General features: G+C 45.2%; 1 protein-coding gene across 1 annotated transcript in view; it reads right to left on the bottom strand.

Moving 5' to 3' along the window:
* Positions 1-24,873: 24,873 nt before the first annotated feature.
* The window catches only part of Pdss2 (decaprenyl diphosphate synthase subunit 2), a 239,951-nt gene continuing 237,725 nt past the window's right edge, over positions 24,874-27,099 (bottom strand). The window contains exon 8 of the mRNA XM_038340229.1: positions 24,874-25,684. Within this exon, the coding sequence (XP_038196157.1) occupies positions 25,526-25,684 (159 nt within the window). The 3' untranslated portion in view covers positions 24,874-25,525. The remainder of the gene's footprint in view (positions 25,685-27,099) is intronic.

The raw sequence follows: 27,099 nt of genomic DNA, 5'->3' as shown, positions 1-27,099 counted from the left end.
CCCTGTCTCAAAAACAAAAGAGAGAGAGAGAGAGAGAGAGAGAGAGAGAGAGAGAGAGAGAGAGAGAGAGAAGAAAAGACCAAACTAGCATCAAATCTGGAGAATCACTACAGGCTACATACACAAGGAGGCTCATTCTGATTGCTTGAACTAGCAGCTACTGTAATTTAGTTAGGGTAACCTTGTCTCTGAAAAAACAATTAAAGAAAAAAAAAACAGGAAATTAATTAAGTGATACATACTTAGGTGTACTCTGGAGTTTTTTTTATAGATATGCAATAGTTACAGCATTCTGTTGAATGAAAGCAAAGTATTGATTATATGCAGTGAGATTCAATTCAAAACAAAAAACAAAAACAAGCAAGAACCAGTTGGGGGGGAGGCAAGGACCATTATTCCTGGTCCTTGCAAAGTTGAGGTAGGAAGTTTGCTACAAGGTGGAGGTTAGCTTGGACTACAGGGGAAACTCTAGATAAAGGACAGGAGAGGAGACAGCGGACGGGAGGAGTGGAGAAGAAGAGGAGAAGAAAGAGGAGTGCAGAGAGGAGGGGAGGGGAGGGGAGGGTGAGATGGGAAAAGGAAGGAGAGACGAAGAGGAAGAGAAAAAGGAAAAGAGAGAGGAGAGGAGGAAAGGAGAGGAAGAGAAGAAGAAAAAGAGAAAGGAGAGGAGAGGAAAGGGGAAGAAGGGGAAGGAAGGGGAAGAGAGGAATCTTGCTGCTTGTATGTTTGTGAAGCATTTGATTTTTATATTTCTCCCACAATACTTATCTATTGTGTGAATTTCTTTCCTCTCCCATAGACTAAAGTCAGAGTTACTATTGTGGCTTGGAAACCAAAAAGCTAAGCCATGCCCACCTCACAAGAGAGACTAACAGCTCTCACCATGCCAGTCCCCTTTATCCACACATTGTTATGACTCACTAACACTCATGGTAATAATGTCCCTAAGTAAACATGACATTTATCTGCAGAAAACATGGGCTCCACTCTTCAAGCTTCTGAAGTAGCCATACAACATTTAAGAAATGAGTGAGCAGGGTGGTGGTGGCGCACGCCTTTACGCCTTTAACCCTCGCACTCGGGAGGCAGAGGCAGGCAGATCTGTGTGAGTTCGAGGCCAACCTGGTTTACAGAGCAAGTTCTAGGACAGGTTCCAAAGCTACAGAGAAACCCTGTCTCCAAGAAAGAGAGAGAGAGAGAGAGAGAGAGAGAGAGAGAGAGAGAGAGAGAGAGAGAGAGAGGAGTGTAAGTAAGGAACAGGCCCAAAGCTCATGCACATTTGGAACAATTATTCCCTTTAAGACCCAAAACTTAAACAAACAAACAAGGGTTGGAGAGATGGCTCAGCAGTTAAGAGCACTTGATGGTCTTGCAGAGGACCTGAGTTTAGTTCTGAGCACTTAGGTTGGGAGGCTCACAACCACTTGCAACTCAAGCTCCAAGATCTGACACCCTCCTCTGGCCTCCACACACATGTGGCATACATACACAACAACACTTGTACACGTATAAGCATCAATACATTCATAAATGAAACAAAAAGAACTTAAAACTGTATAAGATATTCATAGACAGTTGTGGGATATTTGCACACAGTGAAGATGGATTGCTGTGATTGGTGTAATAAAAAGCTCAACAGCCAATAGTTAAGCAGGAGGTATAGGCGGAACTTCCAGGCAGAGAGAGCTCTGGGAAGAAGAAAAGCAGAGTCGTCTGAGAGAGACACAGAGAGGAAAAAGGAGGCGCAGTACGGAAGAAAGGAAACACCACATGGCAGAGCGCTGATTAATATAAACAGGCTAAAAGTTATAAGAGCTAGTGGGACAAGCCTAAGCTTAGGCGGAGCTTTCATGATTGATAATAAGTCTCTGTGTCATTATTTGAGCAGCAGGCTAGCCCGAAAGACAAGTTCAGGTGGTAGATGGCCCTCCCAGAGGGCACATGACTCACTGTAGGCACATGTTGCAATTGACAGTCTAGGTGAAGTGGATTCTTGAAACCCTAGCATTCAGGAAGCTGAGGCAGTGGCTTGCCAAGAGTCAGCACAGTGGTTGTCACCCTTCCTAAGCCTGCGACCCTTTAATACAGTTCCCCATGCTGTGCTGACCTCCAACCATAAAATTATATCGTTGCTACTTCATAGCTGTAATTTTGCTACTGTTGTGAATCATAATGTAAATATCTGATATGCGACCCCTGTGAAAGGGTCATTCGGCCTCCAAAGTGGTCACGACCCACTGGCTGAGGACCGCTAAGTTAGATGATGGGATGGACTACATGGGTCCTGCCAGAGTTACAGCATGTTACCAGGGAAAACAGCATCCCTTCCCCACCTCCTGGATGGAGAAGTGGGAAGCTCAGAGGAGAGAGGGAGAAAGCCCGAAGTACTAGAGAAAGCACACTTAGGCTGTGGTGAGATCTGAGCGAGACAGGAAGGGAGAGAGAGGGGAAAGTCCTGTGTAGGCAGCATGCTTCTTCATCAGCTTCCCCCTCACAAGTAACAGCACAGGGACTTCTTATCCGTTGTGAAGTTCGGCCATTAGCTTAGGCTGGTTCCAGAAGCTCTTACAACTCAAATTAGCCTGTTTCTATTCATCTACATTCTGCCACACGTCTTGGCTACCTCTGCTCTGTACCATATGTCCCACTTCTTCAGTCTCCTCAGCATCCCTCGGGTGCAATCTGCATGGCTGGATTCCGACTCCTTCTCTCTCTCCCCGGAAATCCTGCTTATCTCTCCTTCCTAGCTATTGGCCACTCAGCTCTTTATTAAACCAATCACAGTGGCACATCTTCACATAGTGGAAACAAATATTCTGCAGCAGTCCTGACTCAGAAAGACAGGCAGACCCGAAAGAACCTCAGCACCGTTCTGTACCAACTGCGATGGGGGAGGGGGGGCGCTAGGAAAAGCGCATTATCTCAGTAAAGGGATAATTATTCTTATTCTCTCTCTCTCTCTCTCTCTCTCTCTCTCTCTCTCTCTCTCTCTCTCTCTCTCTCTCTCTCTCTCTCTCTCTCTCTCTCTCTCTCTCTCTCTGCTCTTCCCCCTTCTCCCCTTTCCCCTCCATAACCTACGAGATGTGGTCTCGTGGCATGCCCATCCGTCTGTCTCTCCTTGTGGGACCGGCTGCCCCATCGAGGTCTCTCACCCACCACGTGGCTCTCTGCCTGGGCCTCGCTGTCCCTTGTGGCTCACTGCAGCCACTTGGGGAACCGTGCCATCCCTGCCTGGGACACTGCCTGCCCCCACTTCGGGGACCTGCGACGTGGTCTCATGGCCCACTGCCCGCTGCAGCCACTCAGGGACCTGCAGCATTTTACCTCTACCATTACACACAGGATTCCAATAATCCACATTTACCAGCTACTGCCCTCTGAACAATCTACACTTGGAATTTTAAAAATTTAGCTGGGCAGTGGTGGTGCATGCCTTCAAGCCTAGCAGAGGCATATCTGAGTTTGAAGCCACCCTGGTCTCTAGAGTGAGTTCTAGGACAGCCAGGACTACACAGAGAAACCCTGTCATGAAGAAAAAGAAAAGAGAAATTTAAAAATTTTGAGATTAATTTATTCTTTTTTTAAAAAGATTTATTTATTATGTATATAACATTCTGCCTCCATGTATGCCTGCACACCAGAAGAGGGCGCCAGATCTCATTACAGATGGTTGTGAGCCACCATGCTGGGAATTGAACTCAGGACCTCTGGAAGGGCAGTCAGTGCTCTTAACCACTGAGCCATCTCTCCAGCCCTGAGATTAATTTATTCTTTAATTATTTTAAATTTAAATTTAATGCTTTGCCTGCATGTTATGTATGTGTGCCACGTGGGTGCCTGCTCCCTAAGGAGGTCAGAAGAGGCTGTTAAATTCTCTAGATCTGTAGCTACGTGTGGATGGGTGGAGCTAAAACATGGGTTCTGGGAACTGAAACCGGGTCTTCCAAAAGCAGCAAGTACTCTCAGGTGCTAAGCCATCTCTTCAGCCCTACATTTGAAAAACAAAATGTAAAGTGCTAGGTTCTTCTCCTCTAGTGACTGATTGGTGGATTGACTGATAGTTTTTGAGATGGCTGGCTTCCAAATCACAGAGATCTTTGAGACAGGGTTTCTCTGTAGCCTTGGAGTCTGTCCTGGAACTCACTCTGTAGACCAGGCTGGCCTTGAGCTCACAGAGATTGGAGCTCACAGTGACCAGGAGGCACTCTGCCTCCTGGGTGCTGGGATTAAGGACATTAAGGACATATGCCACTGGCAAAATTTATTTATTATGTATACAATATTCTGCCTGCAGGCCAGAGGAGGGCACCAGACCTTATTACAGATGGTTGTGAGCCACCATGTGGTTGCTGGGAGTTGAACTCAGGACCTCTGGAAGAGTGGCCAATGCTCTTAACCCTTGAGCCATCTCTCCAGTCTGCATGACCTTTCTTATTTTCAGTAAGTTAACTCTATACTTTGTACACAAAATGTACGAAGTGCTCTTGGCAACAGGCAGGCAAATAAATGACTTAGTTCCTACAGGGCCCCTAGTCTAGGCTGGGGTAAGTGAGCGAGCTTTCCCAGCACTTACACTCACTCTCATGACTGTGGGAGTGACCACCGGTGTGACTGGCATCAGTTAGAGAAAGGTGAGCCAGACCACTTAGTACCTAAATGTAGGGCTGAGCATGCCTGTTTGGCAGGAGAGCTCTTTGCATGATGACCTGGCCAGTTTTCGTGTGACAAAAGCTTTCAAAATTAACTCCTTGCAGACTTCTGAGTCTTCAGGGAATTAAGACACCGAGAGGCAAGAGAGCATCTCAGCCCTTCAGTCAGGGACTGTCCCTGGAAACAGCGGTAAAGTCAAGAGGCATCAGAGGAAACGCCGGAATTGAACAAGGAGCCAGAACAGATCTGGGAGACTTCATGGAGGCAGGGCGGGAGTGCATGGGGCAGAGTAGGATTGTACCTGAGAAGGATGGGAACCTCTCGCTTGTGAGTAGCTAGAGGGAAGGGCAGGGAGACAGACAACAGCAAAGTCCGCGAGACCATGGTGAGCAGGCCTTCTTCCAACCTACGCTGCAAAGCTTCCAATACGTGGCAACCAGTGTGGCGCTTGACTGCTTCACGAAAGACAAATGCAGCCACTGACTGCCGCAAGCAAAGGAGAGCGAGAGAGACGTTGGTCCCAGGCCTCCAGCTCTGCCACGGTGGGGAGTGCCGGTCTCTCAGACCACGTCTACACTGGGAGATGCCAGGAAGATTGAAGGGCCAAGACGAATATCCAGGAACCAGCTTCTGTCCCTTTACAGCCCTGTGTCTCCATGCAGCTTCTAAGAAGCACCGGCATTGAACAATTGCTAACATTTATGCAAGAACATTAATATCTTCTGGATAGAGTCTTTTTTTTTAAATATTTATTTATTTATTTATTTATTATGTATACAATATTCTGCCTGTGTGTATGCCTACAGGCCAGAAGAGGGCGCCAGACCTCTTTACAGATGGTTGTGAGCCACCATGTGGTTGCTGGGAATTGAACTCAGGACCTTTGGAAGAGCAGGCAATGCTCTTAACCACTGAGCCATCTCTCCAGCCCCTGGATAGAGTCTTTTTGCCATCACATGCCCTCTTCTTTTCTTTTCTTCCATCTCTTTCTCTGTGTCTCTGGTTTTTTTGAGACAGGGTCTCATGTAACCCAGACCGGTTTTGATTGAACTCACTTTGTAGCATTGATAGCCTTGAAATCCTGATTCTCCTGCCTCCACAGTAATTACAGGAGTGTTCCACTATGCCAGGTCCTATAATAAAGGCCTTTTCTTTTTTCTTTTTTTTTTTTTTTTGGTTTTTCGAGACAGGGTTTCTCTGCAGCTTTATTTTTAGAGCCTGTCCTGGAGCTAGCTCTTGTAGACCAGGCTGGCCTCAAACTCACAGAGATCCGCCTGCCTCTGCCTCCCGAGTGCTGGGATTAAAGGCGTGCGCCACCACAGCCCGGCTTAATAAAGGCCTTTTATACCCAACTAAATACTTACAATAATCAAAAGTTCTAAAAAAAAAAAAAGTCTTGTTATGATGTGAGCTTCACAGGGATCCTTAATAACCACAGTAAAACCACGTGATCACATACCTGTAACAAAGAATAACCACAATAAAGCCACGTGTTACACCCTCATAGCAATAACCACAGTAAAGCCATGTGATTACACACTCAGAACAAACATGCAAATGGGGGCTGGAGTGATGGCTCAGTCATCAAGATCTTTATGTATCACGTTATCTTTACAGGGGATCTGAGTCCAAGTCCCAGCATCAACGTGATGGCTCATGACCATCAGTGGCTCGTAACCTCCATTGCTCACAACCATCCGTGATTTGTAACCTCCACTGCTCACAACCATCAGTGGCTCACAACCTTCATTGCTCACAACCATCAGTGGTTCATAACCTTCATTGCTCACAACCATCACGTAAAATGCAGGAAGGTATGGTGGCTTGCTTGTCATGCCAGCCACCAAAGGTGCCCAGAGGGGATGCCCAGAGCAAGTTGGCTAATGAGACTAGCCAGACTAGCTGTATCATTGAATTCAGAGATTGCCTGAGAGAACCTGGCTCAATGAATAAGGAGAGTCATTGAGGATGATTCTGGACATCATGCATCCCCATACATGCATGCAAACATGCACTCCCACACATGCAAACATGCCCATATACACACGCAAACATGTACACACATGCAAGCATGTACCCCACACATGCAAACATGCACACACTCACAAACATGCATACACACCTGCAAACATGCACACACATGCAAATACACACACCAACATGCACACGTGCAAACATATACAGACACATGCAAGCATACACACACACAAGTGAAAGAAGGAAATGTAAAAAGATAAAGACATATCTGTAGATGTAATTTTAGCTATTATGCAGAATTAACAACTAGCTCCCATTCCTGCCTAGCTTCTGTGTTAACAGGATAAAGAGGTGGGAATTAAAGGGCTATGCTATGGGGAACAAGCTCTTAGATTTGAGCTGCAGCCATGAAAGCAGAGGAAATGCATGTGAAGTTCTGAAAGAAAAGGGGTCAAGAGTGCCCTGGTCCTCACTACTCCTGAGCTGAGCACGGAATCTTCCCAGCTACCTGGGACATTCTGGAATCAGTGATGATATCCCGGGGTCTCAGAGTTCAGTCATCCTCTATGATATTTCAGTGGGACCGACTATTGCCACCAGGTGGCATCAAATTGTAGCCAAGTTGTGCATGAATGTAGCTCTGTCAGCTGGGCTCCCAGAATTCCCCGCCAGCTAGCTGTGCAGACCCGTACTGGTCACTCTATTGTGAGCTTCCCAGACGCTCCCGCGCCACATCTCACATGCCCGGATTCTCTGCACTTCATCCGGACGACTGCAGCTTTACTATATTAAATTCTAACCGCAACTGAGGGACATGCTCTTAGACAAAATGCTGAAAGAGACAAAATTAGACATAGTGATACTTATCTTCTACACACTAGTTCACTGAACCTCTCTTATGTATAAGGTGCAGACTGAAGAAAGTAAAAGCCGCTTTCGTAAGTGAAACATGACGTCACAGTTCAGCCTGCCCTTAGCTACCGTTGGCTCACAGTCCCTGGAGTGTGGCGTGATGCAGACACACAGTTGAGCCCAGGAGTTATTCATACTGGATTATTTAGTGAGCAACTCTGTTCCGAAGACAAAGGGAAAACCCATCTCTCCCAACAGTGCTTATTGATCTGGAGCCCTTGTATCACTGAGAAACAGCAACGTAGCAGCTAGTTACTAGTCAGCCTGGCTGACTCCACTTCTCTCCTTCTCTTCTCTTTCAGCTTTTGGAGACAGTCTCACTGTAGACCGCTTTCTCTATAAGAAACAAGAGGAAAAGCTACTGGATTTGGGGGTCACAGCCTGTGCTCCCAACAAACCAAGTTTGGCCACCCATTTTCAGTAAGCCAATTAAAGCATCCAAATTAACAATGAAAAGCAGAAAAGTGAGATTTATTCAACATGGCCACACTGGGAAGAGGGACAGAGAGATTGAGGGCCCCTCCCCACCAAGTCTAGGAGGCAGACTGATGGGAGGGTTTAAACAGAAAGTAAGAGAGATTACGTACATAGTCAGGTAAGGTATGGCCCCCAACCTCTGTAGTCTTGGCTCCAAATCTCTCTTGCAAGGTCATCACCTCTTGTGGTAGGTTGAATAAGAAGGGTCCCCAAAGGCTCATAGATTTGAATGCTTGGGGAGTGTGGCCCTAGGAAAAGTGGCTTTGTTGGTTTAGGGGCTGTCCTGCTGAAAGAAGTGCTTCATTGTAGTTGGGTTTTATAGGTTCAAATGCTCTTGACAGGCTCAGTGTCTCTCTCTTCCTGCTGCCTGTGGATCTGAATGTAGAACTCTCAGCTTCTTCTCTAGCATGATGTCAGCCTTCATGCCATCAGGCTTCCTGTCATGAAGACAGTGGACTGAACCTCTGAACTGTAAGCCAGCCCCACTTAAATGCTTTCCTTTAGAAGAGTTGCCGTGGTTGCGGTGTCCCTTCCCAGCAATAGGATACTGACTAAGACACCTCTCCTGGAGGAAATTCTAATTTCTTGGGTCCTCTTCTTTGAATAGTCCGATAGCCAATGAGGTGAGCACATGTGTCTGTTTAGAATGTCTTTGCTCCTGCCATACAGACATGTCACAGACGAGATGAAACTCAGAGGTTGGCTGCTAGGCCAGCATATGCAAAAGTTGAGATTAGACACCAAAAGATTAAAATGAAAATAAACTTTCCAAGTGGCATCTGAATGAAAAAAAAAAGAAATCAAAAGAAAGGAAATGGAAGGAAGGAGGAAGGAAGGAAGGAAGAAAGGAAGAAAGGAAGGAGGAAGGAAGGAGGAAGGAAGGAAGAAGGAAGGAAGGAAGAAGGAAGGAGGAAGGAAGGAAGGAGGAAGGAAGGAAGGAGGAAGAAGGAAGGAGGAAGGAAGGAAGAAGGAAGGAGGAAGGAAGGAAGGAGGAAGGAAGGAAGGAGGAAGGAAGGAAGGAGGAAGGAAGGAAGGAGAAAGGAAGGACATGACTGCTCCTAGTATGGCGGAGGAGAAAGGTTATTATAGATATATGGGAGACATGGCCAGAGTAAGGGGCATCTGGGAGCATCTAGAGTGGACATGGCCAGGCTGAGTTGGGTCATATGGAGAGAGAGGAGGGAAGGGAGATGTGGAGAGGCCAGATGCAGCAGCCAAGATTCCAAAGATTCAAAAGGGTTGGGTAACCAAATGGTTGGATTATATAGGGAAGAGCCTCTGGGGGAGGAAGGGCAGCCCAGCTTCTGGACTAGAGAGTTCAGGGTAGAGGGCAGGCTGTGCTGGGATCCTAACCCAAACAGAGGGATCCTTGGAGAATCTGGTGGCCAGGTATGCTTCAATATGTTAAATAGGCCCCTCAGCAATTTGTTCCAGATTTGGGACTTAACAATGCCATCTCACATTAAATGGGGAAGGCAGGATTTGAACCTAGACATAGGATTCTGTGTTAGAGTCTGTTGGTTTCCATGATAACTCACCCCCATGAGCCCCACAGTGTGGGAGGGAAGGAAGAAATAACATCATTCTGTGGTTCATCTTTTTGTCCAGGCCGTGTGCCTCACATAGAAATTCTTAGTGAATGCCAGCACGAAGAAGGCATGAACTCAACCTGGTTGCTTCTCCCCAAGGGTTTCCACAAGGGAATCACAACCTGGTAAAATAAAGCAGTGGCAAGGAAGGTTTGCGAAATACCGGTTTGAAGAAAGTCATGGTCATACTGTCCTCTTCTGAATGACTGTAACAGGTTATCAAAGGCTGGAGAGATGGTTCAACAGCCAAGAGTACTTAGTTTTCTCACAGGGGACCTGAGTTTGCTTGCCAGTTTATAACTGTTCCTGCAGTACCAGGAGATCCATCGCCCTCTTCTGGCCACTTCAGGCACTGCACATATATTGCATACACACACACACACACACACACACACACACACACACACACACACACAGGCAATACACCCATACACGTAAAAACAAAATAAATAAAATTATTAAAAAGTTGCATTGTGTGAAAATGTCCATTATAGATTAAGTCTGCTTTCATTTTGCACTATTTTAATTAATTCAATAAAAGAATCCTCAGGGAGTATAAAAACATAATTTTAGTATTATTTTCTCTTTTCTGTATTCAGTTTTGTTATGCTGATGTTCAACATAATAGAGCGAGCAATTACATGTAATTGTAGAAACTATTGCTGAATTTGCATTTGAAGCACACACCTTTCCCTGCCTCTAGCTGGCATTGTTAACTAGGCTATAAATAGTACAACTGACATCCAGCAAACAGAAAACGCTTTTTGATGGGCACATGCTAGGATGAAAGAAGTGTTCACACACCTTGCTTCACTTGGAAAGCTGTCACCACAACTAGCCAAAGGGGCATGTGGATTAATTTCTATCACAGCTTTGCCTAAGAAGTCGTATATGAGGACTTATGGTGAAGTATTCTCAAAAGAGACATTTATGGCTAAACAGGATTTCTCCAACCAATACACTTACTTTGACATTATCAATGGGCACTTGTAGCTGTTGTTCCTTGGTGTGAGAATGACCCCCCTATAGGTTCATATATTTGAATGCTTAGGCGTCAGTTGGTGGAACGGTTTTGAAATGATTAGGAGGGGTGGCATTATTGAAGGAGGTCTGTCACTGCAGTTGGACTTTGAGGCCTCCAAAGCTCATGCCATTCCCACTTAGCTCTTGCTCTCTACCTCTTTCCTGTGGACCAGGTGTACTCTCAGTTAATGCTCCAGTGTCATCCTGCCTGCTGCTAAGATGGTCATGGGAAGCCCCTAGGCGCCCCAATAAGTGTTGTCTTTTATAAGTTGCTTTGGTCACGGTGTCTTATCTAGGCAATAGAAAAATAACTAAGACATTCTTGGATTAAATAATCCTGTGACAAGACAAAGAAAATTATAGGACTTTGGCTAGCAAGATGGCCAGACAGCCTGAGTTCAAATCCTGGAACTCATGTAGTAGAAGGCAGAGCCGACTCCCCAAAACTGTCCTTTGAGCTTAACGCCTACACTGTGACACTCACACACCCACACAATAAACACACATACACACACTCTCTCTAAATAAAAGTGTCATAAATTTTAAAAAATCCCAGACTAAGATACAGATGGAAAGTGCTATTTACCATGGGATGTGGTGGTCCATGTAATCTCAGCAGGCTAACCTGGGAAGAATGCCAGAGTTTATAATAGAGAAAAGGTGGAGAAAATGATAGATATTATTAAATCTACCTTAATTAAAAAAAACTTTTAATCTCAAAATAGTTTACATTGGTATGAATTTTAGTTTATTGACACTTTTTTTTTTTTCTGAGCCAGGGTTTCTCTATGTATCTCAGGCTGTCCTGGAACTCACTCTGTAGACCAGGCTGCCTCTGCCTCCTGAGTGGTGGGATTAAAGGCATGCACCACCACTGCCTGGCATGCATATTTTTACTTTTGTTTAAGATCTTATGTTTAGGGGGCTGGAGAGATGGCTCAGAGGTTAAGAGCACTGGCTGTTCTTCCAGAGGTCCTGAGTTCAATTCCCAGCAACCACATATTGACTCACAACCATCTGTACTGAGATCTGATGCCCTCCTCTGGCATGCGGCATACATCAAGACAGAATGTTGTATACAAAATAAATAAATAAATCTTTTAAAAAAATGAGCAACACTATGCCTGGCTAAGTAAAGAAAAACTAATAATAAACACTTGGGCAATTATGATAAACAGTATACTACAATAGCATACTATTTTAAAAAAAGATCTTATGTTTATGCAGCTCATTAAAAATATAATATAGTTATTTTAATAGTCATTTACAATAGCCAAACTTATAGTCATTTTAGTTAGGTTTTTCTAGATATGCAGAGATCTATTTCAGATGTATAGGTAATCTCCAAATACTTCAAAGACCTACAGATTATGGCATTTAAATGTTTTCTCCACAATGATACACATCTACTCCTGGCAGCTGTAATTACTTCAAAGAGGATGAGGGGCATTGAAGTAGCTCCTGATAGAGTTTGTTTTTAATGTAGCAAGGCTAGCCATTTGAACAAGAAATTTCTCTTGCCTGTACTTCTTGACAGTATGCTGTATAAACTGGACATGCAGGACCACAGGAAGATGATCACTAAACTTTGCTAAAACAAGGCAGGGTGGTTTTTCAGGGTTCTTATTTCACAGAAGATGCTGCTAGGCATTCTGCAGGATACAGAGGAATGCAACTGATGAACTTTGCCAATATAAGCATTACAGTTTTTCAAATTTCCTGCTTAATTGAAAAGTCTGCCAGATACTATAAGCCTAAAGGCTGAAGAGGAATGCCCCAATGTTACAGGAAAACTTTGGGTGACTGTCCAGGCAGTGAGATGTCTCTGTCAATTCTAGAATATTAGAAGTTGTTTACAATGTACCTCATGTTTGCTCAGGAAATATTATATCCTTCTGGGGTCTTTAATGGAACTGAAATTTTACATAATTTCAGTTTTATAATTTTAGTTTTATAATTATAGTTATAATTTTATAATTTTAGTTTTCTTTAGTTATGATAAAAGATAAATTAGATATGAAACCTTAGACTCACAAAGATAGGATAAATGATAGAGTATTTTGTTTAATTTTGCCAAATACAAATAAACTAAATATTGTAACTGTAATTCTTGCTTGAAAACTGTTTTGTTATATGTAATTTTACTATGTTAAAAGTTAAAACCTTCCTTTTTGATTAGATAGGAAGGGGGAAATGCTCTGGGATCCTGTACAGTGTGAATATGTGCTGTACTTATTGGTTGATAAATAAAATTACTTTGGCCCATGACAATGCAGGATAGAGCCAGGTAGGAAATCCAGGAAGAGATTCAGAAGAAGGATAGAATCTGGGAGATGCCAGTCAGCTGCCAAGGAAGCAAGACATGTAGAAAATGAGGTAAAGCCATGACCATATGGCAATACATAAATATAATGGGTTAATTTAAATTTAAGAGCTAGTTAGTAATAAGCCTGAGCCAATATCAAGCATTTGTAATTAATATTAAGCCTCTGGTCAGCCGGGTGGTGGTGGCATACACCTTTAATCCCAATACTCAGGAGGCAGAGGCAGAGGCAGGCAGATCTCTATGAGTTCAAGGCCAGCCTAGTCTACAGAAGCTAGTTCCAGTACAGGCTCCAAAGCCACAGAGAAACACTGTCTTGAAAAATCAGAAACCTTTGAGTGGTTTTTCAGAAATGAGCAGGCAGGAGAGAAACCTATGATTACAAGATAAAGGCTAGCCTGGGCTACATAGTGTGACCCTGTAAAGGAATGAGGGAGGTAAGGGAAAATAAAAAATATAATTTTCATTTTAATTGTAGGACATAAAATTATAGTTACTAAGGAAATATTTTTTGTCAATGTTTTATATTGCTGTGAAGGTTGTTTCTATCGTGATAAATGATAAAGTGTGGGTACCCAGACAAGCTATGGATTCTGTAAATGACGAGTATCAGATTCGCAGATATCATATTTTTATGGGATGCAATGACAAGGTTTTTGAGAATATTGTGTTTTACTGGTATGGTCAAGCAGCAAAAATGACTCAGATTTAATGTTGACCTCCTCATCCAAATGACAGAGAGGCAAAGAGATCAGGGACACATTTTTTCCTCTTCCGCATTTGTCCTTAGGCATCTATATTTGCCTGAATGTCTTGATGTCATGGTGACAACTTAGCAACCATGAGATAGTAATGAAAGTGATCTTGTGCCAGCGTCAGAACATCAGAAATGGATGGTTAGAGCACAGGAAGAAAGATGTACATGCTTGATGTTTTAAGAAAAAAGGGGGGGGATATGTGTGACTGTTCTAGCCCTTATCTTTTTACTTCACAGCCACATGAATATGAAGGTGCAAATACATAAAGTCTGTATTTGTCTGCTTATTCTGTATTTTATTTTATGTGTATGGGTATTTTGTCTGTGCACCACTTGGGTGCCTGGTGCCCATGGAGACCAGAAGAGAGGGACACCCCTGGAACTGGAGTAACAGATGGTTGTGTGTGGAATATTCCTTTACACTGGATGAATATATGTCACCATGACTGGTTTAATAAGGAAGCTGACTGGTCGATATCTGAGCAGAATAAGGTTAGGCAGGAGAGCCAGACTAGGAGAATGCTGGAAGGAAGAAGGGCAGAGTCTGAAGTCTCCAGTAGAGGCAGGGAGAGGCAAGATTGGCATGCTGTGCTGGGAAAAGGTACCAGACCACATGGCAAAGTGTAGACTAAAAAGAAGGGTTAATTTAAATGTAAGAGTTAGCTAGTAATAAGGCTGAGCTATCAGCCAAGCATTTATAATTAATATTTTTTTTTTTTTTTGGTTTTTCGAGACAGGGTTTCTCTGCAGCTTTTTTTTTAGAGCCTGTCCTGGAACTAGCTCTTGTAGACCAGGCTGGCCTCGAACTCACAGAGATCCGCCTGCCTCTGCCTCCCGAGTGCTGGGATTAAAGGCGTGCGCCACCACCGCCCGGCTATTTAAAATTACTATTAAGTTTCTGAGTGATTATTTGGGAGTGGCTGCTGGCACAGGAAAACTCCACCTACAATTGTAAGCTGCTATGTGGGTCCTTGGAATTGAACCCAGATCTTCTGGAAGAGTGGCCTATAGCTGGAGACTTTTCTATGTTATGCCAGGTCCCACTGGATCAGTTTTTCTCCCTTCTACTGGTACCCACGCTGCTTATAAAATAATCACTCAGGGGCTGGAGAGATGGCTCAGTGGTTAAGAGCATTGCCTGCTCTTCCAAAGGTCCTGAGTTCAATTCCCAGGAACCACATGGTGGCTCTCAACCATCTGTAATGACGTCTGGTATCCTCTTCTGGCCTGCAGACATACAGATAGAATATTGTATACATAATAAATAAATAAATATTTTTAAAAAATCACTCAGAGGTTTAACATGAATTATAACTGTTTGGCCAATAGCTCAGGCTTCTTACTGGCCAGTTCTTACATTTAAATCAACCCATTTCTATTAGTTTATATTTTGCCACAAGGCTTGTGGCTTGTTACCTCACATTTTGCTTTTCTGGCAGCTGCTGGTGTCTCCTCAACTCGGCTTTCTTTCTCCCTGTCTCTTGGACTTCCTGCTTAGCTATATTCTGCTCTGCCATAGGCCAAATAAGCTTCTTTATTAACCAATGTTAATAAAACATTTTCACAGCATACAGAGGGGCATTCCACGTTAGCAGTCAGTGCTCTTAGCCATTGAGCCATCTCTCTGGTACTGGGATAAAAGCCTTAACAATCCTAATGCAGGGGCTACTGAGATGGTTCAGTATGTGATAGTGCTGACCACAGCCAGGTGGTGGTGCACGTCTTTAATCCCAGCACTTGGGAAGCAGAGACAAGTGGATCTCTGTGAGTTCGAGGCCAGGTAGTCTACAAAGTGAGTTTCAGGATAGCCAGAGCAACATAGTGAGACCCTGTCTCAAAATCAAAACAAAAAAACCAAACCAAACAAACAAACAAAAAACCCAACCAACCAAACAAGCAAGCAAAGAATGTTAACCACAAAGCCCGATGAACTGAGTTTGATCTCCCTAATCAGTGTAAACTTGGGTGAACAGTACAGATACCAGAGAGCTGTCCTCTGACCTCCACATGCGTCAGATGGCACATGTCCTCTCATAAAGAACAATAATAAATTTTTAAAAATTATTTATTATGTATACAGTATTCTGTCTGTGTGTATGCCTGCAGGCCAGAAGAGGGCACCAGACCCCATTACAGATGGTTGTGAGCCACCATGTGGTTGCTGGGAATTGAACTCAGGACCTTTGGAAGAGCTGGCAATGCTCTTAACCTCTGAGCCATCTCTCCAGCCCAATAAAAAAAAAATTAAGAGCTGGAACTGAACCTGGATCCTCTGGAAGAGCAGTAAGTGCTCCCAACCACTGAGCCTCTCTCCAGCCAGGCACTACCCCATTTTGTTTTTGCTTGAGACGGGGGGGGGGGGGGGGGGGGGAAGGGGGGAGGGGGGCGCTATGTAGCCCTGGAACTGGCTATGCAGATGAGGCTGGCCTTGAACTCAGACATCCAGCTGCCTCTGCCTCTGCCTCCCAGATGTTTGGATTAAAGGTGTGTATCACCCAGGCCCTATTCATATCTCTTATTTTTTATTTTATGTGTATAAGTGTTTTGCCTATGCCTAGTGACTATGGAAGCCAGCCCTGAAGGAGGTGTTAGATTTATTTGAGACAGGTTCACTGGCGCTGCATAACCTAGGCTGGTCTAGAACTTGTAGCAGTCTTTCTGCCTCGGCCTCCTAAGTGCTGGGATCATAAGTATTATAAACCAATACTCTAGCTGCCTTCCTTTTGTTAAATTTCTGTTGAATACTGTAAAATGAACCCAAGACTCTTTGTGTGTTGGGGAAGCACTCTCTCTCTGAGCTGTATTCCTAGAGATGGTTGGTTTCTGATTTTTTTGTTTTGTTTTGTTTTTTGTTTTTTGTTTTTCTCCCCAGACAAAGTTTCTTTTTTCTAAAAAAAATATTTATTTATTTTTTGTTATATGTATAATATTCTCTCTGTGTGTAGGCCTGCAGGCCGGAAGAGGGCACCAGACTTTATTACAGATGGTTGTGAGCCACCATGTGGTTGCTGGGAATTGAACTCAGGACCTTTGGAAGAGCAGGCAATTCTCTTAAGTGCTGAGCCATCTCTCCAGCCCCTAGACAAAGTTTCATTATGTAGCCCTGACCGGCCTGGGTATGGAATTTTCTCTGCAGAACAGGCTCGCCTAGAATTTGTGACCGTTTTCTGCATCAGCCTCTCGAGTACTGGGATTACAGGTTTCTGTTATTGTTGATACTTATTTACTTCTTAATTCATTCACTCATTTAATTAATTGATTTGTTTATTTATGGTGTATTTAGGCAGGAATTTATACAGCCCTGGCTACCCTCTAACTCCTTACGTAGAGCAGGATACCCTTGAATGCCTGACCCTCTCGCCTCTGCCTTTCAAGGGCTGGGATTACAGCTGTGCGTCTCTTTCGTTTGGGGAGACAGCCTACGACTGAACTTCCCAGGCTGACTTGCCTTTCCTACCCTTCTCACCGAGCCTCTGTGTGGCTGGGATTACAACCCTATACCATCAGGCCTGAGAGAAGCTCCATTTCTTAAAAAAGATTGCATCGTTTCTCAAAGAACAACACTAAGAAGCCTCCTTAGGATTCAGTGGTTGGTTCCGTAGTACTCATCTGAGAAGAGACTTGACGCGACTGAAGGGGGCGTGGCATAACTCAGTGGAAGGCGTGAGGACCTGGCTGAGTCCCCAGCGTGGCACACACACCTGAATAGTGGGCTAAACTGGGCTTGGTAACACAGGCCTGTGACCTCAGCCAGGGAGGCAGAGGCCGGACTCAGAGATTTCCTTTCTTCTGCTGTTAGAATTCAGGGGATTAAAGCTGTACACACCCTGACCGCTTCTTCCTTCCCTCCCTCCCTCCCTTCCTTCTTCTTCGTCTTTTTTTTTTTTTTTTATTTGCTCACAACCCCTTGTGACCCCAGTTTACCCTCTTCTGGCCTATGGAGCAGAACCTACACACACATTTTAAGTCACCCTTGGCTGTTGATCATTAAGGCAACTTGGGGTATGGACTGTCTCAAAAACAGAACAAACCAAACCCTCACGCGCGCACACACACACACACACACACACACACACACACACACGCACACATGTACAGGTAGATAGTTTTGTTTTTGTTGTCTGAGAAGAGGGTCACATTATGCAGCCCTGCCTGACCTTTAAATCTGTATGCATACTGGGTTAGCCTTGAATTCATATAGAGTTCTTCCTGCTTCTGCCTTCCCAGTGCTGGGATTAAAGGCATGTACCAACATGTCTGGCTATATATTTTATATATATATATATAATATATTACATATATGTTATTTATATATTAATAGTATTATATAGTCATTGAATTATAAACAAAATTTATGAAATTTATATCATGTATTATGAATACAAACATTTCTATTATATATTATATACATTGTACTTCAGTAAAGATGTTTTGAAACAAGATGCAAAAAGATCCAAATGTGGTGTCACATGTCTGTAACCTCAGCTCTTGGGAGGGGAAGGCAGGCAGACAGTGTTTATTCTCTATCACTTACTTAGTTGGCGGCTAAGTGGAGAAAGGTACTTGCCACCAAGCTGATGGCCCAAGTTTGATCTCTGGAACCCACAGGATGGAAGGAGAGACCTGACAGCTACAAGTTGCCCTTTGACCTCCACGTGTGTGCTATGGTATGTGAACCATGCAAGGAGAGGAACCCTACTGGAGGAGGGAGGGGGAGGGGATGAAGCACAGGAAGCAGCAGCTGTGGAAACTCACCAGCGAGGAGCCACGCTCTCTCCACACACAATCTAAGCAGCTGGGTATGGGGTGCATCTAAGCAGCCCTCTAACAGGGTGCTCGGGCAAGATGCCCTGAGAGGCCAATGCCGGGAAAGTGAGCAATAGCTTCAAGAATATCAGAAGCATAATTAACCCTGGCAGGAAACTAGCTGATGGTCCAGGTTAATCCGTTCAGGATGGTCCCTACAGTTCGGATATAGTTTATCCCCCCCCCCCCCCCCCCCCCCCCCGCACCAAAGTCCGCGTTCTAGAAGCTGGATCTCTGGCATGTGGATGAGAGGTGGGTGGACCTTTAAGAGGCGGGAACTAGTGGGAGGTGTAGGTCCTTGGGTGCCACCAGTGGAGACATTAGTACATTCTCATTGCCTTAGGTCCCTGAGAAGGTCAGAATTCCTGGGACTGGATTAGTGTCTGGTCAGGCGTTATAGAATCAAGTCAGATTTCTCAATTTCCCGTCTCTTCTCTCACCACGTGATCTCTTCCACACCCATACTGCTCTATGAAGTCAGGGCCCTTTGCCAGATGTCAGCACCATGAAGTTTGGAATTTCTGGCTACCAGAATCCTAAGAAAGTCAACTTCATAAGAACCCAACCTCGGGCATTTCGCTATAGTAACATAAAAGGTTTGTTTTCTTTTGTTTGTTTGTTTTGAAAGACAGGGTCTATATGTATCCAGAGTTGGCTTTGGACCCTCCATGTACCTGAAGATGACCCTGAATTTCTGATCCTCCTGCCTCTACCTCCAGAATCCTTAGAGGCATATGACTCTACACCCGGTTGAACCTGAACCCAGGGCCTGGCGCATGTTAGGCAAGCATCATGACACTGAGCTACAGCCCCCAGCAGCAAACGTCAGGGAATAGGGCAGATGGGGCGGAAAGAATGATGGGATCTTAGGAAGGGTGGGGGACTGTGGGATGTTGTCCTCCAGGCCAGATGAGGCAGTCTCTCCCCAAGTCACAGCAGCGGGGATTGCCTGCGGTACAAGCTCTGCACAGAGATACTGGACCCATCGGTATCCTGCCATGGTGCGGGAGGGGCTCGATAAGCTCCCATCCCTCCTTGAGGATCTATAGGCAGACAATGGGTTGCTATGGGAAGGAGAAATGTTCTCCATAGTGGTGTAGCCACATGGGTCCTTGGATACCAAGTGAGCCAGTGCCCTTAACCTCTGGGGCATCTCTCCACGTCCCGCCCTTTGGTCTTCTAGCTTTGGGTAATACAGGCTTTGCGAATGCTAGGTCAGCACTCTACTGCTAACTCATATCTCCAGCACTGAGTGACATCTGTCCCCACTGTTCAAAGGTCTTTAAATTGCTTATTCACTTAGATTTGTTAAAGAAGCAAAATTAGGCAGATGTGGTGGTGCACACCCTAATCCCAGCACTAGAAAGCAGACAGGCAGATCTCTGTGAGTTCAAGACCAGCCTGGTCTATGTAGGGAGTGGTTTTAGGACAGCCAGGGTGTGACCCCGTCTCTGGGCAAACCTTTGCTGAAGTGCTGCTTAACAGAAGCTCTCCCCAAAACCTTTGCTATAGCTCCATTTTGTTGTTTTTAAGTTCCGAGCAGGGTCACCTGTAGCTGAGGTTAGTCTTGAATTGAAGCGGGGCCTCTATCTTCCAAGTGCTGTGATTACAGAGCTGAGCTACCACATCCAGTGTTTGGAGTGCTAGGGAGTGAACCTGCTTGGGTTAAGGCTTCACCCCTGATGGAGGAGTGTCTATGTGTTACTTTCATTACTAATAAAGAAAACTGCCTTGGCCCTTTAAGAGAACAGAAAATTAGGTAGGCGGAGTAGACAGAACAGAATTGTGGGAACAAGGAAGCAGAGTTGGGGAGACGATTCAGGCATTCGCCATAGTGAGTCTCCATGCTGCTCCTCTCCGAGATGGACGCAGGTTAAGATCTCTCCTGGTAAGCCACACCTCGTGGTGCTACCCAGATTACTAAATATGGGTTAAAGGAAGATGTGAGAATTAACCAATAAGAGGCTGAAACTATGGGCCAGGCAGTGTTTTAAAAGAATACAGTTTCCGTGTAATTATTTCGGGTGTAAAGCTAGCCGGCAGCCGGGTGGCGGGACTCAGCCCCGCCGCTTCACACTACACACCCCAGTCCCTGCCATCCATATATCCAAGGAGTCTGGAATGTTTGGGTGGAAATTCCATCCCAAGCCCTCTCCCCTCAGTCCAGACTCCACCCCCAAGAAAGCCCGACAAACAATGACACCTCCTCCTCCGAGATGCTCAAGACCACTCCCACAGGGCATTTAAACAGCAACCCAGAGAACAAACACGTGGTTTTACCTGGGCTTTTTCTAACTCGGTTTGATTTGGTCTGATTTGGATTACTGTGTTGGTGAGAGGTTTATTGGGATGCAAAGCCTCATCAGAACCCTAGCTTTGTGAATGCTAGGCAGGAGCTTACTGAGCCACACGTGAATGAGCTAGCTCATTATCTGATAAATATGTATCTGGTATTGTTGGTCTCAGTCTGCTCTTCTATTGTGATAAAACACCATGACCAAGGCATCTAACAGAAGAAGGATCTGGGCTTATGCTTTCAGAGGATGAGAGTCCATGATGGCAGAGTGAAGGCATGGTACTAGGAACATGAGAGCTCACTGGGAAGGGAGTGGCTGATTATTTTGAAATTTCAAAGCCCACCCCCAGGGACACACTTCTTCCAACAAGATCACATGTCCCAATCCTTCCCAAACAGTTATGAGCCTATGGGAGCCATTCTAATTCAAACTACCATATTGTTCATAGGGGCGCTTGCATGTGCTGGGTAAGCACTTTATCTCCAGCCTTGAAATTTTATTATTTGTGTGTGTGTGTGTGTGTGTGTGTGTGTGTGTGTAGGTCAGAAGATTACCATGTGGAGGACTTTTTTTTTCCTTTAAGACAGGGTTTCTCTGTGTAGTACTGGCTGTCCTGGAACTTGCTCTGTAGACCAGGCTGGCCTCGATCTCAGAGATCCACTTGCCTCTGCCTTCCAAGTGCTGGGATTAAAGGTTTTTGCCACCACTACCCAGCCTTCCCTTTTATTTTTCACATGGGCTCTTGGAATTGAATTTAGGTTACCTGCTTTGTGAAGCAAGTGACTTTACCTACTGAGCCATCTTGTTGGCCCTGATAACAATATTTTAAATAGAAGAATATTTTATTTTCTTTTGCCTGTATGAGGATTTTGGCTGCAGATATGTTTGTGCGCCACCTGCCTGTTTGGTACCCATGGAGACTAGAAGAGGGCACTGGTTCCCTTGGCACCAGAGTTACAGACCATCATGAATTGCCATGTGGGTGCTGGGTTAAATCCAGCAAGTACGCTTAACTCCTGAGCCATCTCTATATCCCTAAATTGAAAAATTTAAAGGATTTTGGGCTGGGACATACCTGGCTGATAGAGTACTCTTCTGGCAACACAAAGTCCTTGGTTTGGTCCCCAGTACTGCATAAGCCCTATGTGGGGTACAAGGCTGCAGTTCCAGTACTCAGGAGGTGGAGGCAGGAGGATCAGAAGCTCAAGAGCATCCTTAACGACACAGAAAATTACCCCAAGAGACGTTCTTTTCAAAATATTTTGGTTGTATTTCTCCAGAAACCAGTTTCCTCACTCAACTTTATGTTCTTTTGTGGCGCTGGGAATCAAATACAGAGCTGTGCTCATGCCAAACAAGTGGTCTGCCAGCGAGTTCCTGATCCTGGGCCCCTAAATCTCTTATGTGGTGCTTTTTGTTTGGATTTACTTTCCTTTCTTGAAACAGCGTCTTATATAGCCCAAGCTAGCTTCAAAGTTTCTGTGTGTGAACTCAATCATGAACAACATGCTGTGAGAATTAACTGTAAAGGTTTTAGGGTTTTGTTTGTTTTTTTGTTTTGTTTTGTTTTTTGGAGATAGTTTGAATGTGTACATTGACTGGCCTGGAACTCACTCTGTAGACCAGGCTGGCCTACTTACAGAGATCCACCTGCCTCTGCCTCTTGAGTGCTGAGATTAAAGGAGTGTACCACCACCCTGCAAGAAGGTTTTTCTTAAAGCTGGGAGAGAGAAAAGGGAGGGAGACAAACAGAGCAAAGAAAAGGGTTTCAGGCACAGGGAGAGGTGGACATGTGTAGTAAGTAAAGAAGAAAGCAAGGATTTAAGAACAGGGTGTGGAGCTGGGGTCATGGCTCAGCAGGAAGGGCATTTTGCCGTTGCAAGCATGAGAAGCTGAGCTCATATGCCAGCACTCCTTCCATGCATGTGCCTGAGACTCCAGTGCTGTGGGCGGGGCTACAGGAGGATCCTGGGAGACGCATCACAGTGCATATAGATAGCACAGAGATGGAGGTGAGCCAGGAGTACCAGGAGTTCAAGGCCAGTCTATGATACGTGAGACTCTTTCTTTTTAAGGAGGGGATAGAACAGAGATCGTAGGAGCTGCTGGGAAGGTAAAAGAGAGGTGGGGAAGGTCCCAAAGAAAGCAGAACGGTGGGTGTTGAAACACAAGAGTCTAGCATGTCACCTAAGGCAGATGGACTGGCTTAGGTCACACGTGAGGCAGCTGGGTCAGAAGCTTGCTATTTAGCTTCCTGTCTTCTGTCAGAGGCTCTCATGGTTCCCCTTTCCTCCTCCCCGGGTCTTCTGCAGCAGCATGTTTACTAGATTGTCAGAAATGGTAAACTTTGATTTATTTGTTTTTGTTTTTTTTTTTTTTTTTTCCAGACAGGGCCTATTTAGTCCATGCTGGCCTTTGAACTCACTCTGGAGCCTAGCCAGACTCACTCAGCCTCCCAAAGTGCTGGATTCCAGGTGTGGCCACTCCAGCGTGACATAGTAAAGTCACAGAGTGAAGCAATCCTTGGGGACTTGGCACTCAGCTCATTTAATCTCATTTTACAGAAGAGGAAATTGAGGTGAGAGGGAGTGACTTTTGAGAGGCCAGACAGTGAACCAGACCTGAGGCCTGGTGCAGGCTCCCGGTCATGTGTAGCCACCCAGTTGCATCCGGGCTCCTCCCTGTGGCCGTTAATGATTAGAATCCAGTCAGCATTATAGCACTGTAGCCATAGTTACTAATTAAGCCAAGTTCACCGAGAAGAGCTGTTCCAAACAGCGGAGTGGAAGGCTCTATGGACAATCTAAGGACCACAGAAGGCAGCAGTGTAAGCCTTTGGATTATCACGGAGCCCACTCATAATACCTTAACGTCTGTAGGCTTCCATTTTCTCCTCACTGCATGCCACATGCTGGGCCTGGGTGAAGCTTTTGGGAGGAGGAATTCAACTAAAATAACTTCCCCTCGTGTTTGAGCGAAGCGGGTAATACAATCTGCTACTGTGTTTGCTGTTTCCAGATAGGGCTGTAATTACAGCACACATGGAGGATGGCAGCTGAATCTCAGTCGAGATCATTTGTGTAAACTCAGCCTTCTTGTCAACGGTATCCTCATATTGCATTTGTGCAGACCGCAGAAACCATCTCCCGTGAACCACGCTGAGATAGTGTCCGACTGCAGCCTGTGCGATTGCTCAGACTCTCTGTACCTCAGTGTCGGTGGCTCTGAGGTTAAAACAGACCTCCCACCAGAAGCCCCACCACAGCAATTCCACCTCGGAAAGTCGTAAAAATCAGAGGCAGTCCCTAAATCAAAGTAGCATAGGTGAGTGTGCTGTGTCTGAAATAAAAACAGTGGCTTTTGAAATGTATCTTTGTTTTGAGACAGCGTTTCTCTGTATAGCCCTGGCTGTCTTAGAATCCACTCTGTAGACCAGGATGGCCTCAAACTCAGAGATTCGCCTGCCTCTGCCTTCCAAGACCTGGGATTAAAGGCATGCACCACCAGGTTTGGCTTGAAATGTGTCCTGGACTTGATCTTTAAGACAGAAAGGCAGACTGTAATGATCTGTTCTGTCTCTTTAGGAGACAAGCCATGCCCACTCCCTCCCCTCTGCTGAGACAGGCAGATCTTCAGCTTCCAGCCTGAGTCTCTCTCTTTTCAGTCTCCCTCTCAAAGAGGCAGCTTCTGCCTCTCCCCACTTCTCCCCTTCCCTACTTCTGTCTCTCCCTTCTTTCTCTCCCACCCCTCTCTCTTCTCTCTCTATCTCTCTCTCTCTGTTCTTCTCCCTTCCCCCTCCATAACCCACGGAATAAATATCCAACCTCACTCTGCATGGCGTGTCTATCCATGTCTCTGCCTCTTGCCCATCGCCGCCGTGCGTCTCCCTGCCATGGACCAGCCACTGCTCGGGGACCTGCAATCGTTTCCCTGCCTGGGACTGGCTGCTCTCAGGGCCCGCTGACACCGCTTGGGGACCTGAAGTGTTTCTGCTGCCTGCCACCACAGGGAATCCACAGCATTTTTAATTTTTCCATTACACAGACAATTTCTGATAACAACTGAATCAACACCTGGTAAAACTTTAATCTTCAACTTCAAGAATTTGGCAACTTCAGAACATTTTCCCCACCTCTCCCAAATCTGATAAAAACTGAGATGCACAAGCCTCTCACAATATAGCCACACAGACATGATTCTGAGACAGCAAGCAATGCCTATTTTTCTTAACTCATAGAAGAAAGAGTCTCCACTACAGCGGATGGGTCATCAGGTCTTGATGTGTCCACCCTGGCTGGCACCCAGTGTTTCTCTTGACACCTGCAGCTTCCAGCTTGCTCTGTCCTCTTCAGAAGGAAAACCACAGCCATCGCCCTGGCGCCATCCCTGGCGTGGTCCAATCAATAAGGACTTATTTCCTGTCCATTTGCTGAGGTTATAGGAGTGGGTCTCATTAATTATTTCTGTTGCTGCAGCCTCAAGTGTGCTTTGGCATGACAAGTAAAAACTGGGTGACCTTTTTTCCTTCTCGTTTTGTTTGTAGTGGTTCCAAAAAGATAGATTCATTAAGCAACAGAGTAAAAGAATAGGAAAAAAAAATACATACGTTTTAAAAATCATTAACATATTGGTTATTTCATCTCAAAATCTCTCCTCTCCACCCTGTTCTCTGGGTTTTTCAGCGAAGGAACAATAGTGTCTTTTTAATGTGGTGTCATGAAAATCTGGTCACAGCAAACACAATGTTTTCTAAAGCAGATCTGGCCTCCGAGGGAGGAAAGCTCTCCAGGGCCTCCAGTGCCTTGTTTCCATGGTAACGACACAGGTCAATAGCTGAAGTCACACCTTTGCCAGCTTTGATTGTTTCTCGCAACTGTTAAGAAATAAAAGCACAATAAGTCAGTTTTCGGTTGTACAGTGAGGGCTACAATTTAACTAGGGGTACGTGTTGGAAACAAAGGCAGAGACAGATGTGAATCGTATTCCTGCTCCCTCCCGTGAAGGAAAGAAGCCATCATTCCAGACCATCTCCAGGCACCATCCCCCTAAGGCTACAGGAGTGTTCTCCAGAGCAGCACAATAGGCTCCAATCAGCCCAATTACATCTCCTCCCACACCCACCCCTTGATCTGCTCAAAGTGCCCTGCTGGGAAGGCAGCAGAAGGCCAAGCCCTGACTTCTCTGGCATTCCCAATTTTATTCCAGAAAGCCTCCACTAACATCTTCATTCAAACTTAAATTAAAACAACAGCAAACGATAACAAAAACCTTGTGCTGACACACTAATCAAAATGAAAATACGAGAAAGGTACATATTACTAAACCTATGACTTATTTAAGACCAAAATACTTCACTTGGGAAGAATGAAGCAAAGCCTTTTTTGTAAAGAATAAAACAGACTCCCACTAACCAACAAGCTGACTTCCACTTTCTCTCTGGGATTGTAAGAAAGAACCCAGGGGAGTCAGGAGGAGTGGCGCACACCTTTAATCCTAGGACTCGGCAGGCAGAGACAGGTGGATTTCTGTGAGTTAGAGGCCAGTCTGGGCAACACGGCCAAACCCTATGTCAAAGACAAAAACCAAAAGAGGGTGGTGTAGATCGGACCTCCGAGGACCCGAGTTCAGTTCCCAGCACCATGGTAGGTGGTCACAACAGCTGTAACTCCAGCTCCAGGGGATCCGGCTTCCACAGGCAACTACACTCATGTGTAGAGACCCATACACATAACTAATGATAAAAATCTTTAAAAAACCTAACAAAATGATTATGATTTAGAGATGGAAGACTTCATCTTTGACCTTAAGTTACTTGGCCCCAGTTTGATAGTCTCATCAGTGAGCGCATTGAGGGTATCTCTTATTCCATTTGTCAGTCAGTCCAGGCACTCCCAGGCCAGCTCACCAGACCAGTCCCAGGCTGAACCCTCTGACCCCTAGAGTGGAGGTGGGTGGGGCCCTGTACAAGACCCAGCCTATGAGTCATAGGAGATACATGCTACTTTCAGGCTGCAGCAAGGAACTGTCCTTGTGAATCTCTCTAGGGCTTTCCCTCTGGCTCTGGGGACAGCCACACAGTAGATACTCTTCAGCCTGGAAACCCGAGTCACAGCAGTGAGTACTGTATGTCTCTCCTGCCTGCGACAGACATGGGCATTTTCTTTTTCTTTTTCTTTCTTTTTTTGAGGCAGGGTTTCTCTGCATAGCACTGGCTGTTCTGGTTCTTGTTCTGTAGACCAGGCTGTCCTGGAACTCAGATCCATCTGCCTCTGCCTCCTGAGTGCTGGG

Source organism: Arvicola amphibius, chromosome 8 (genome assembly GCF_903992535.2).
Source record: "Arvicola amphibius chromosome 8, mArvAmp1.2, whole genome shotgun sequence".
NCBI classification, from domain to species: Eukaryota; Metazoa; Chordata; class Mammalia; order Rodentia; family Cricetidae; genus Arvicola; species Arvicola amphibius.
This window is presented reverse-complemented; position numbering and strand designations above follow the sequence as displayed.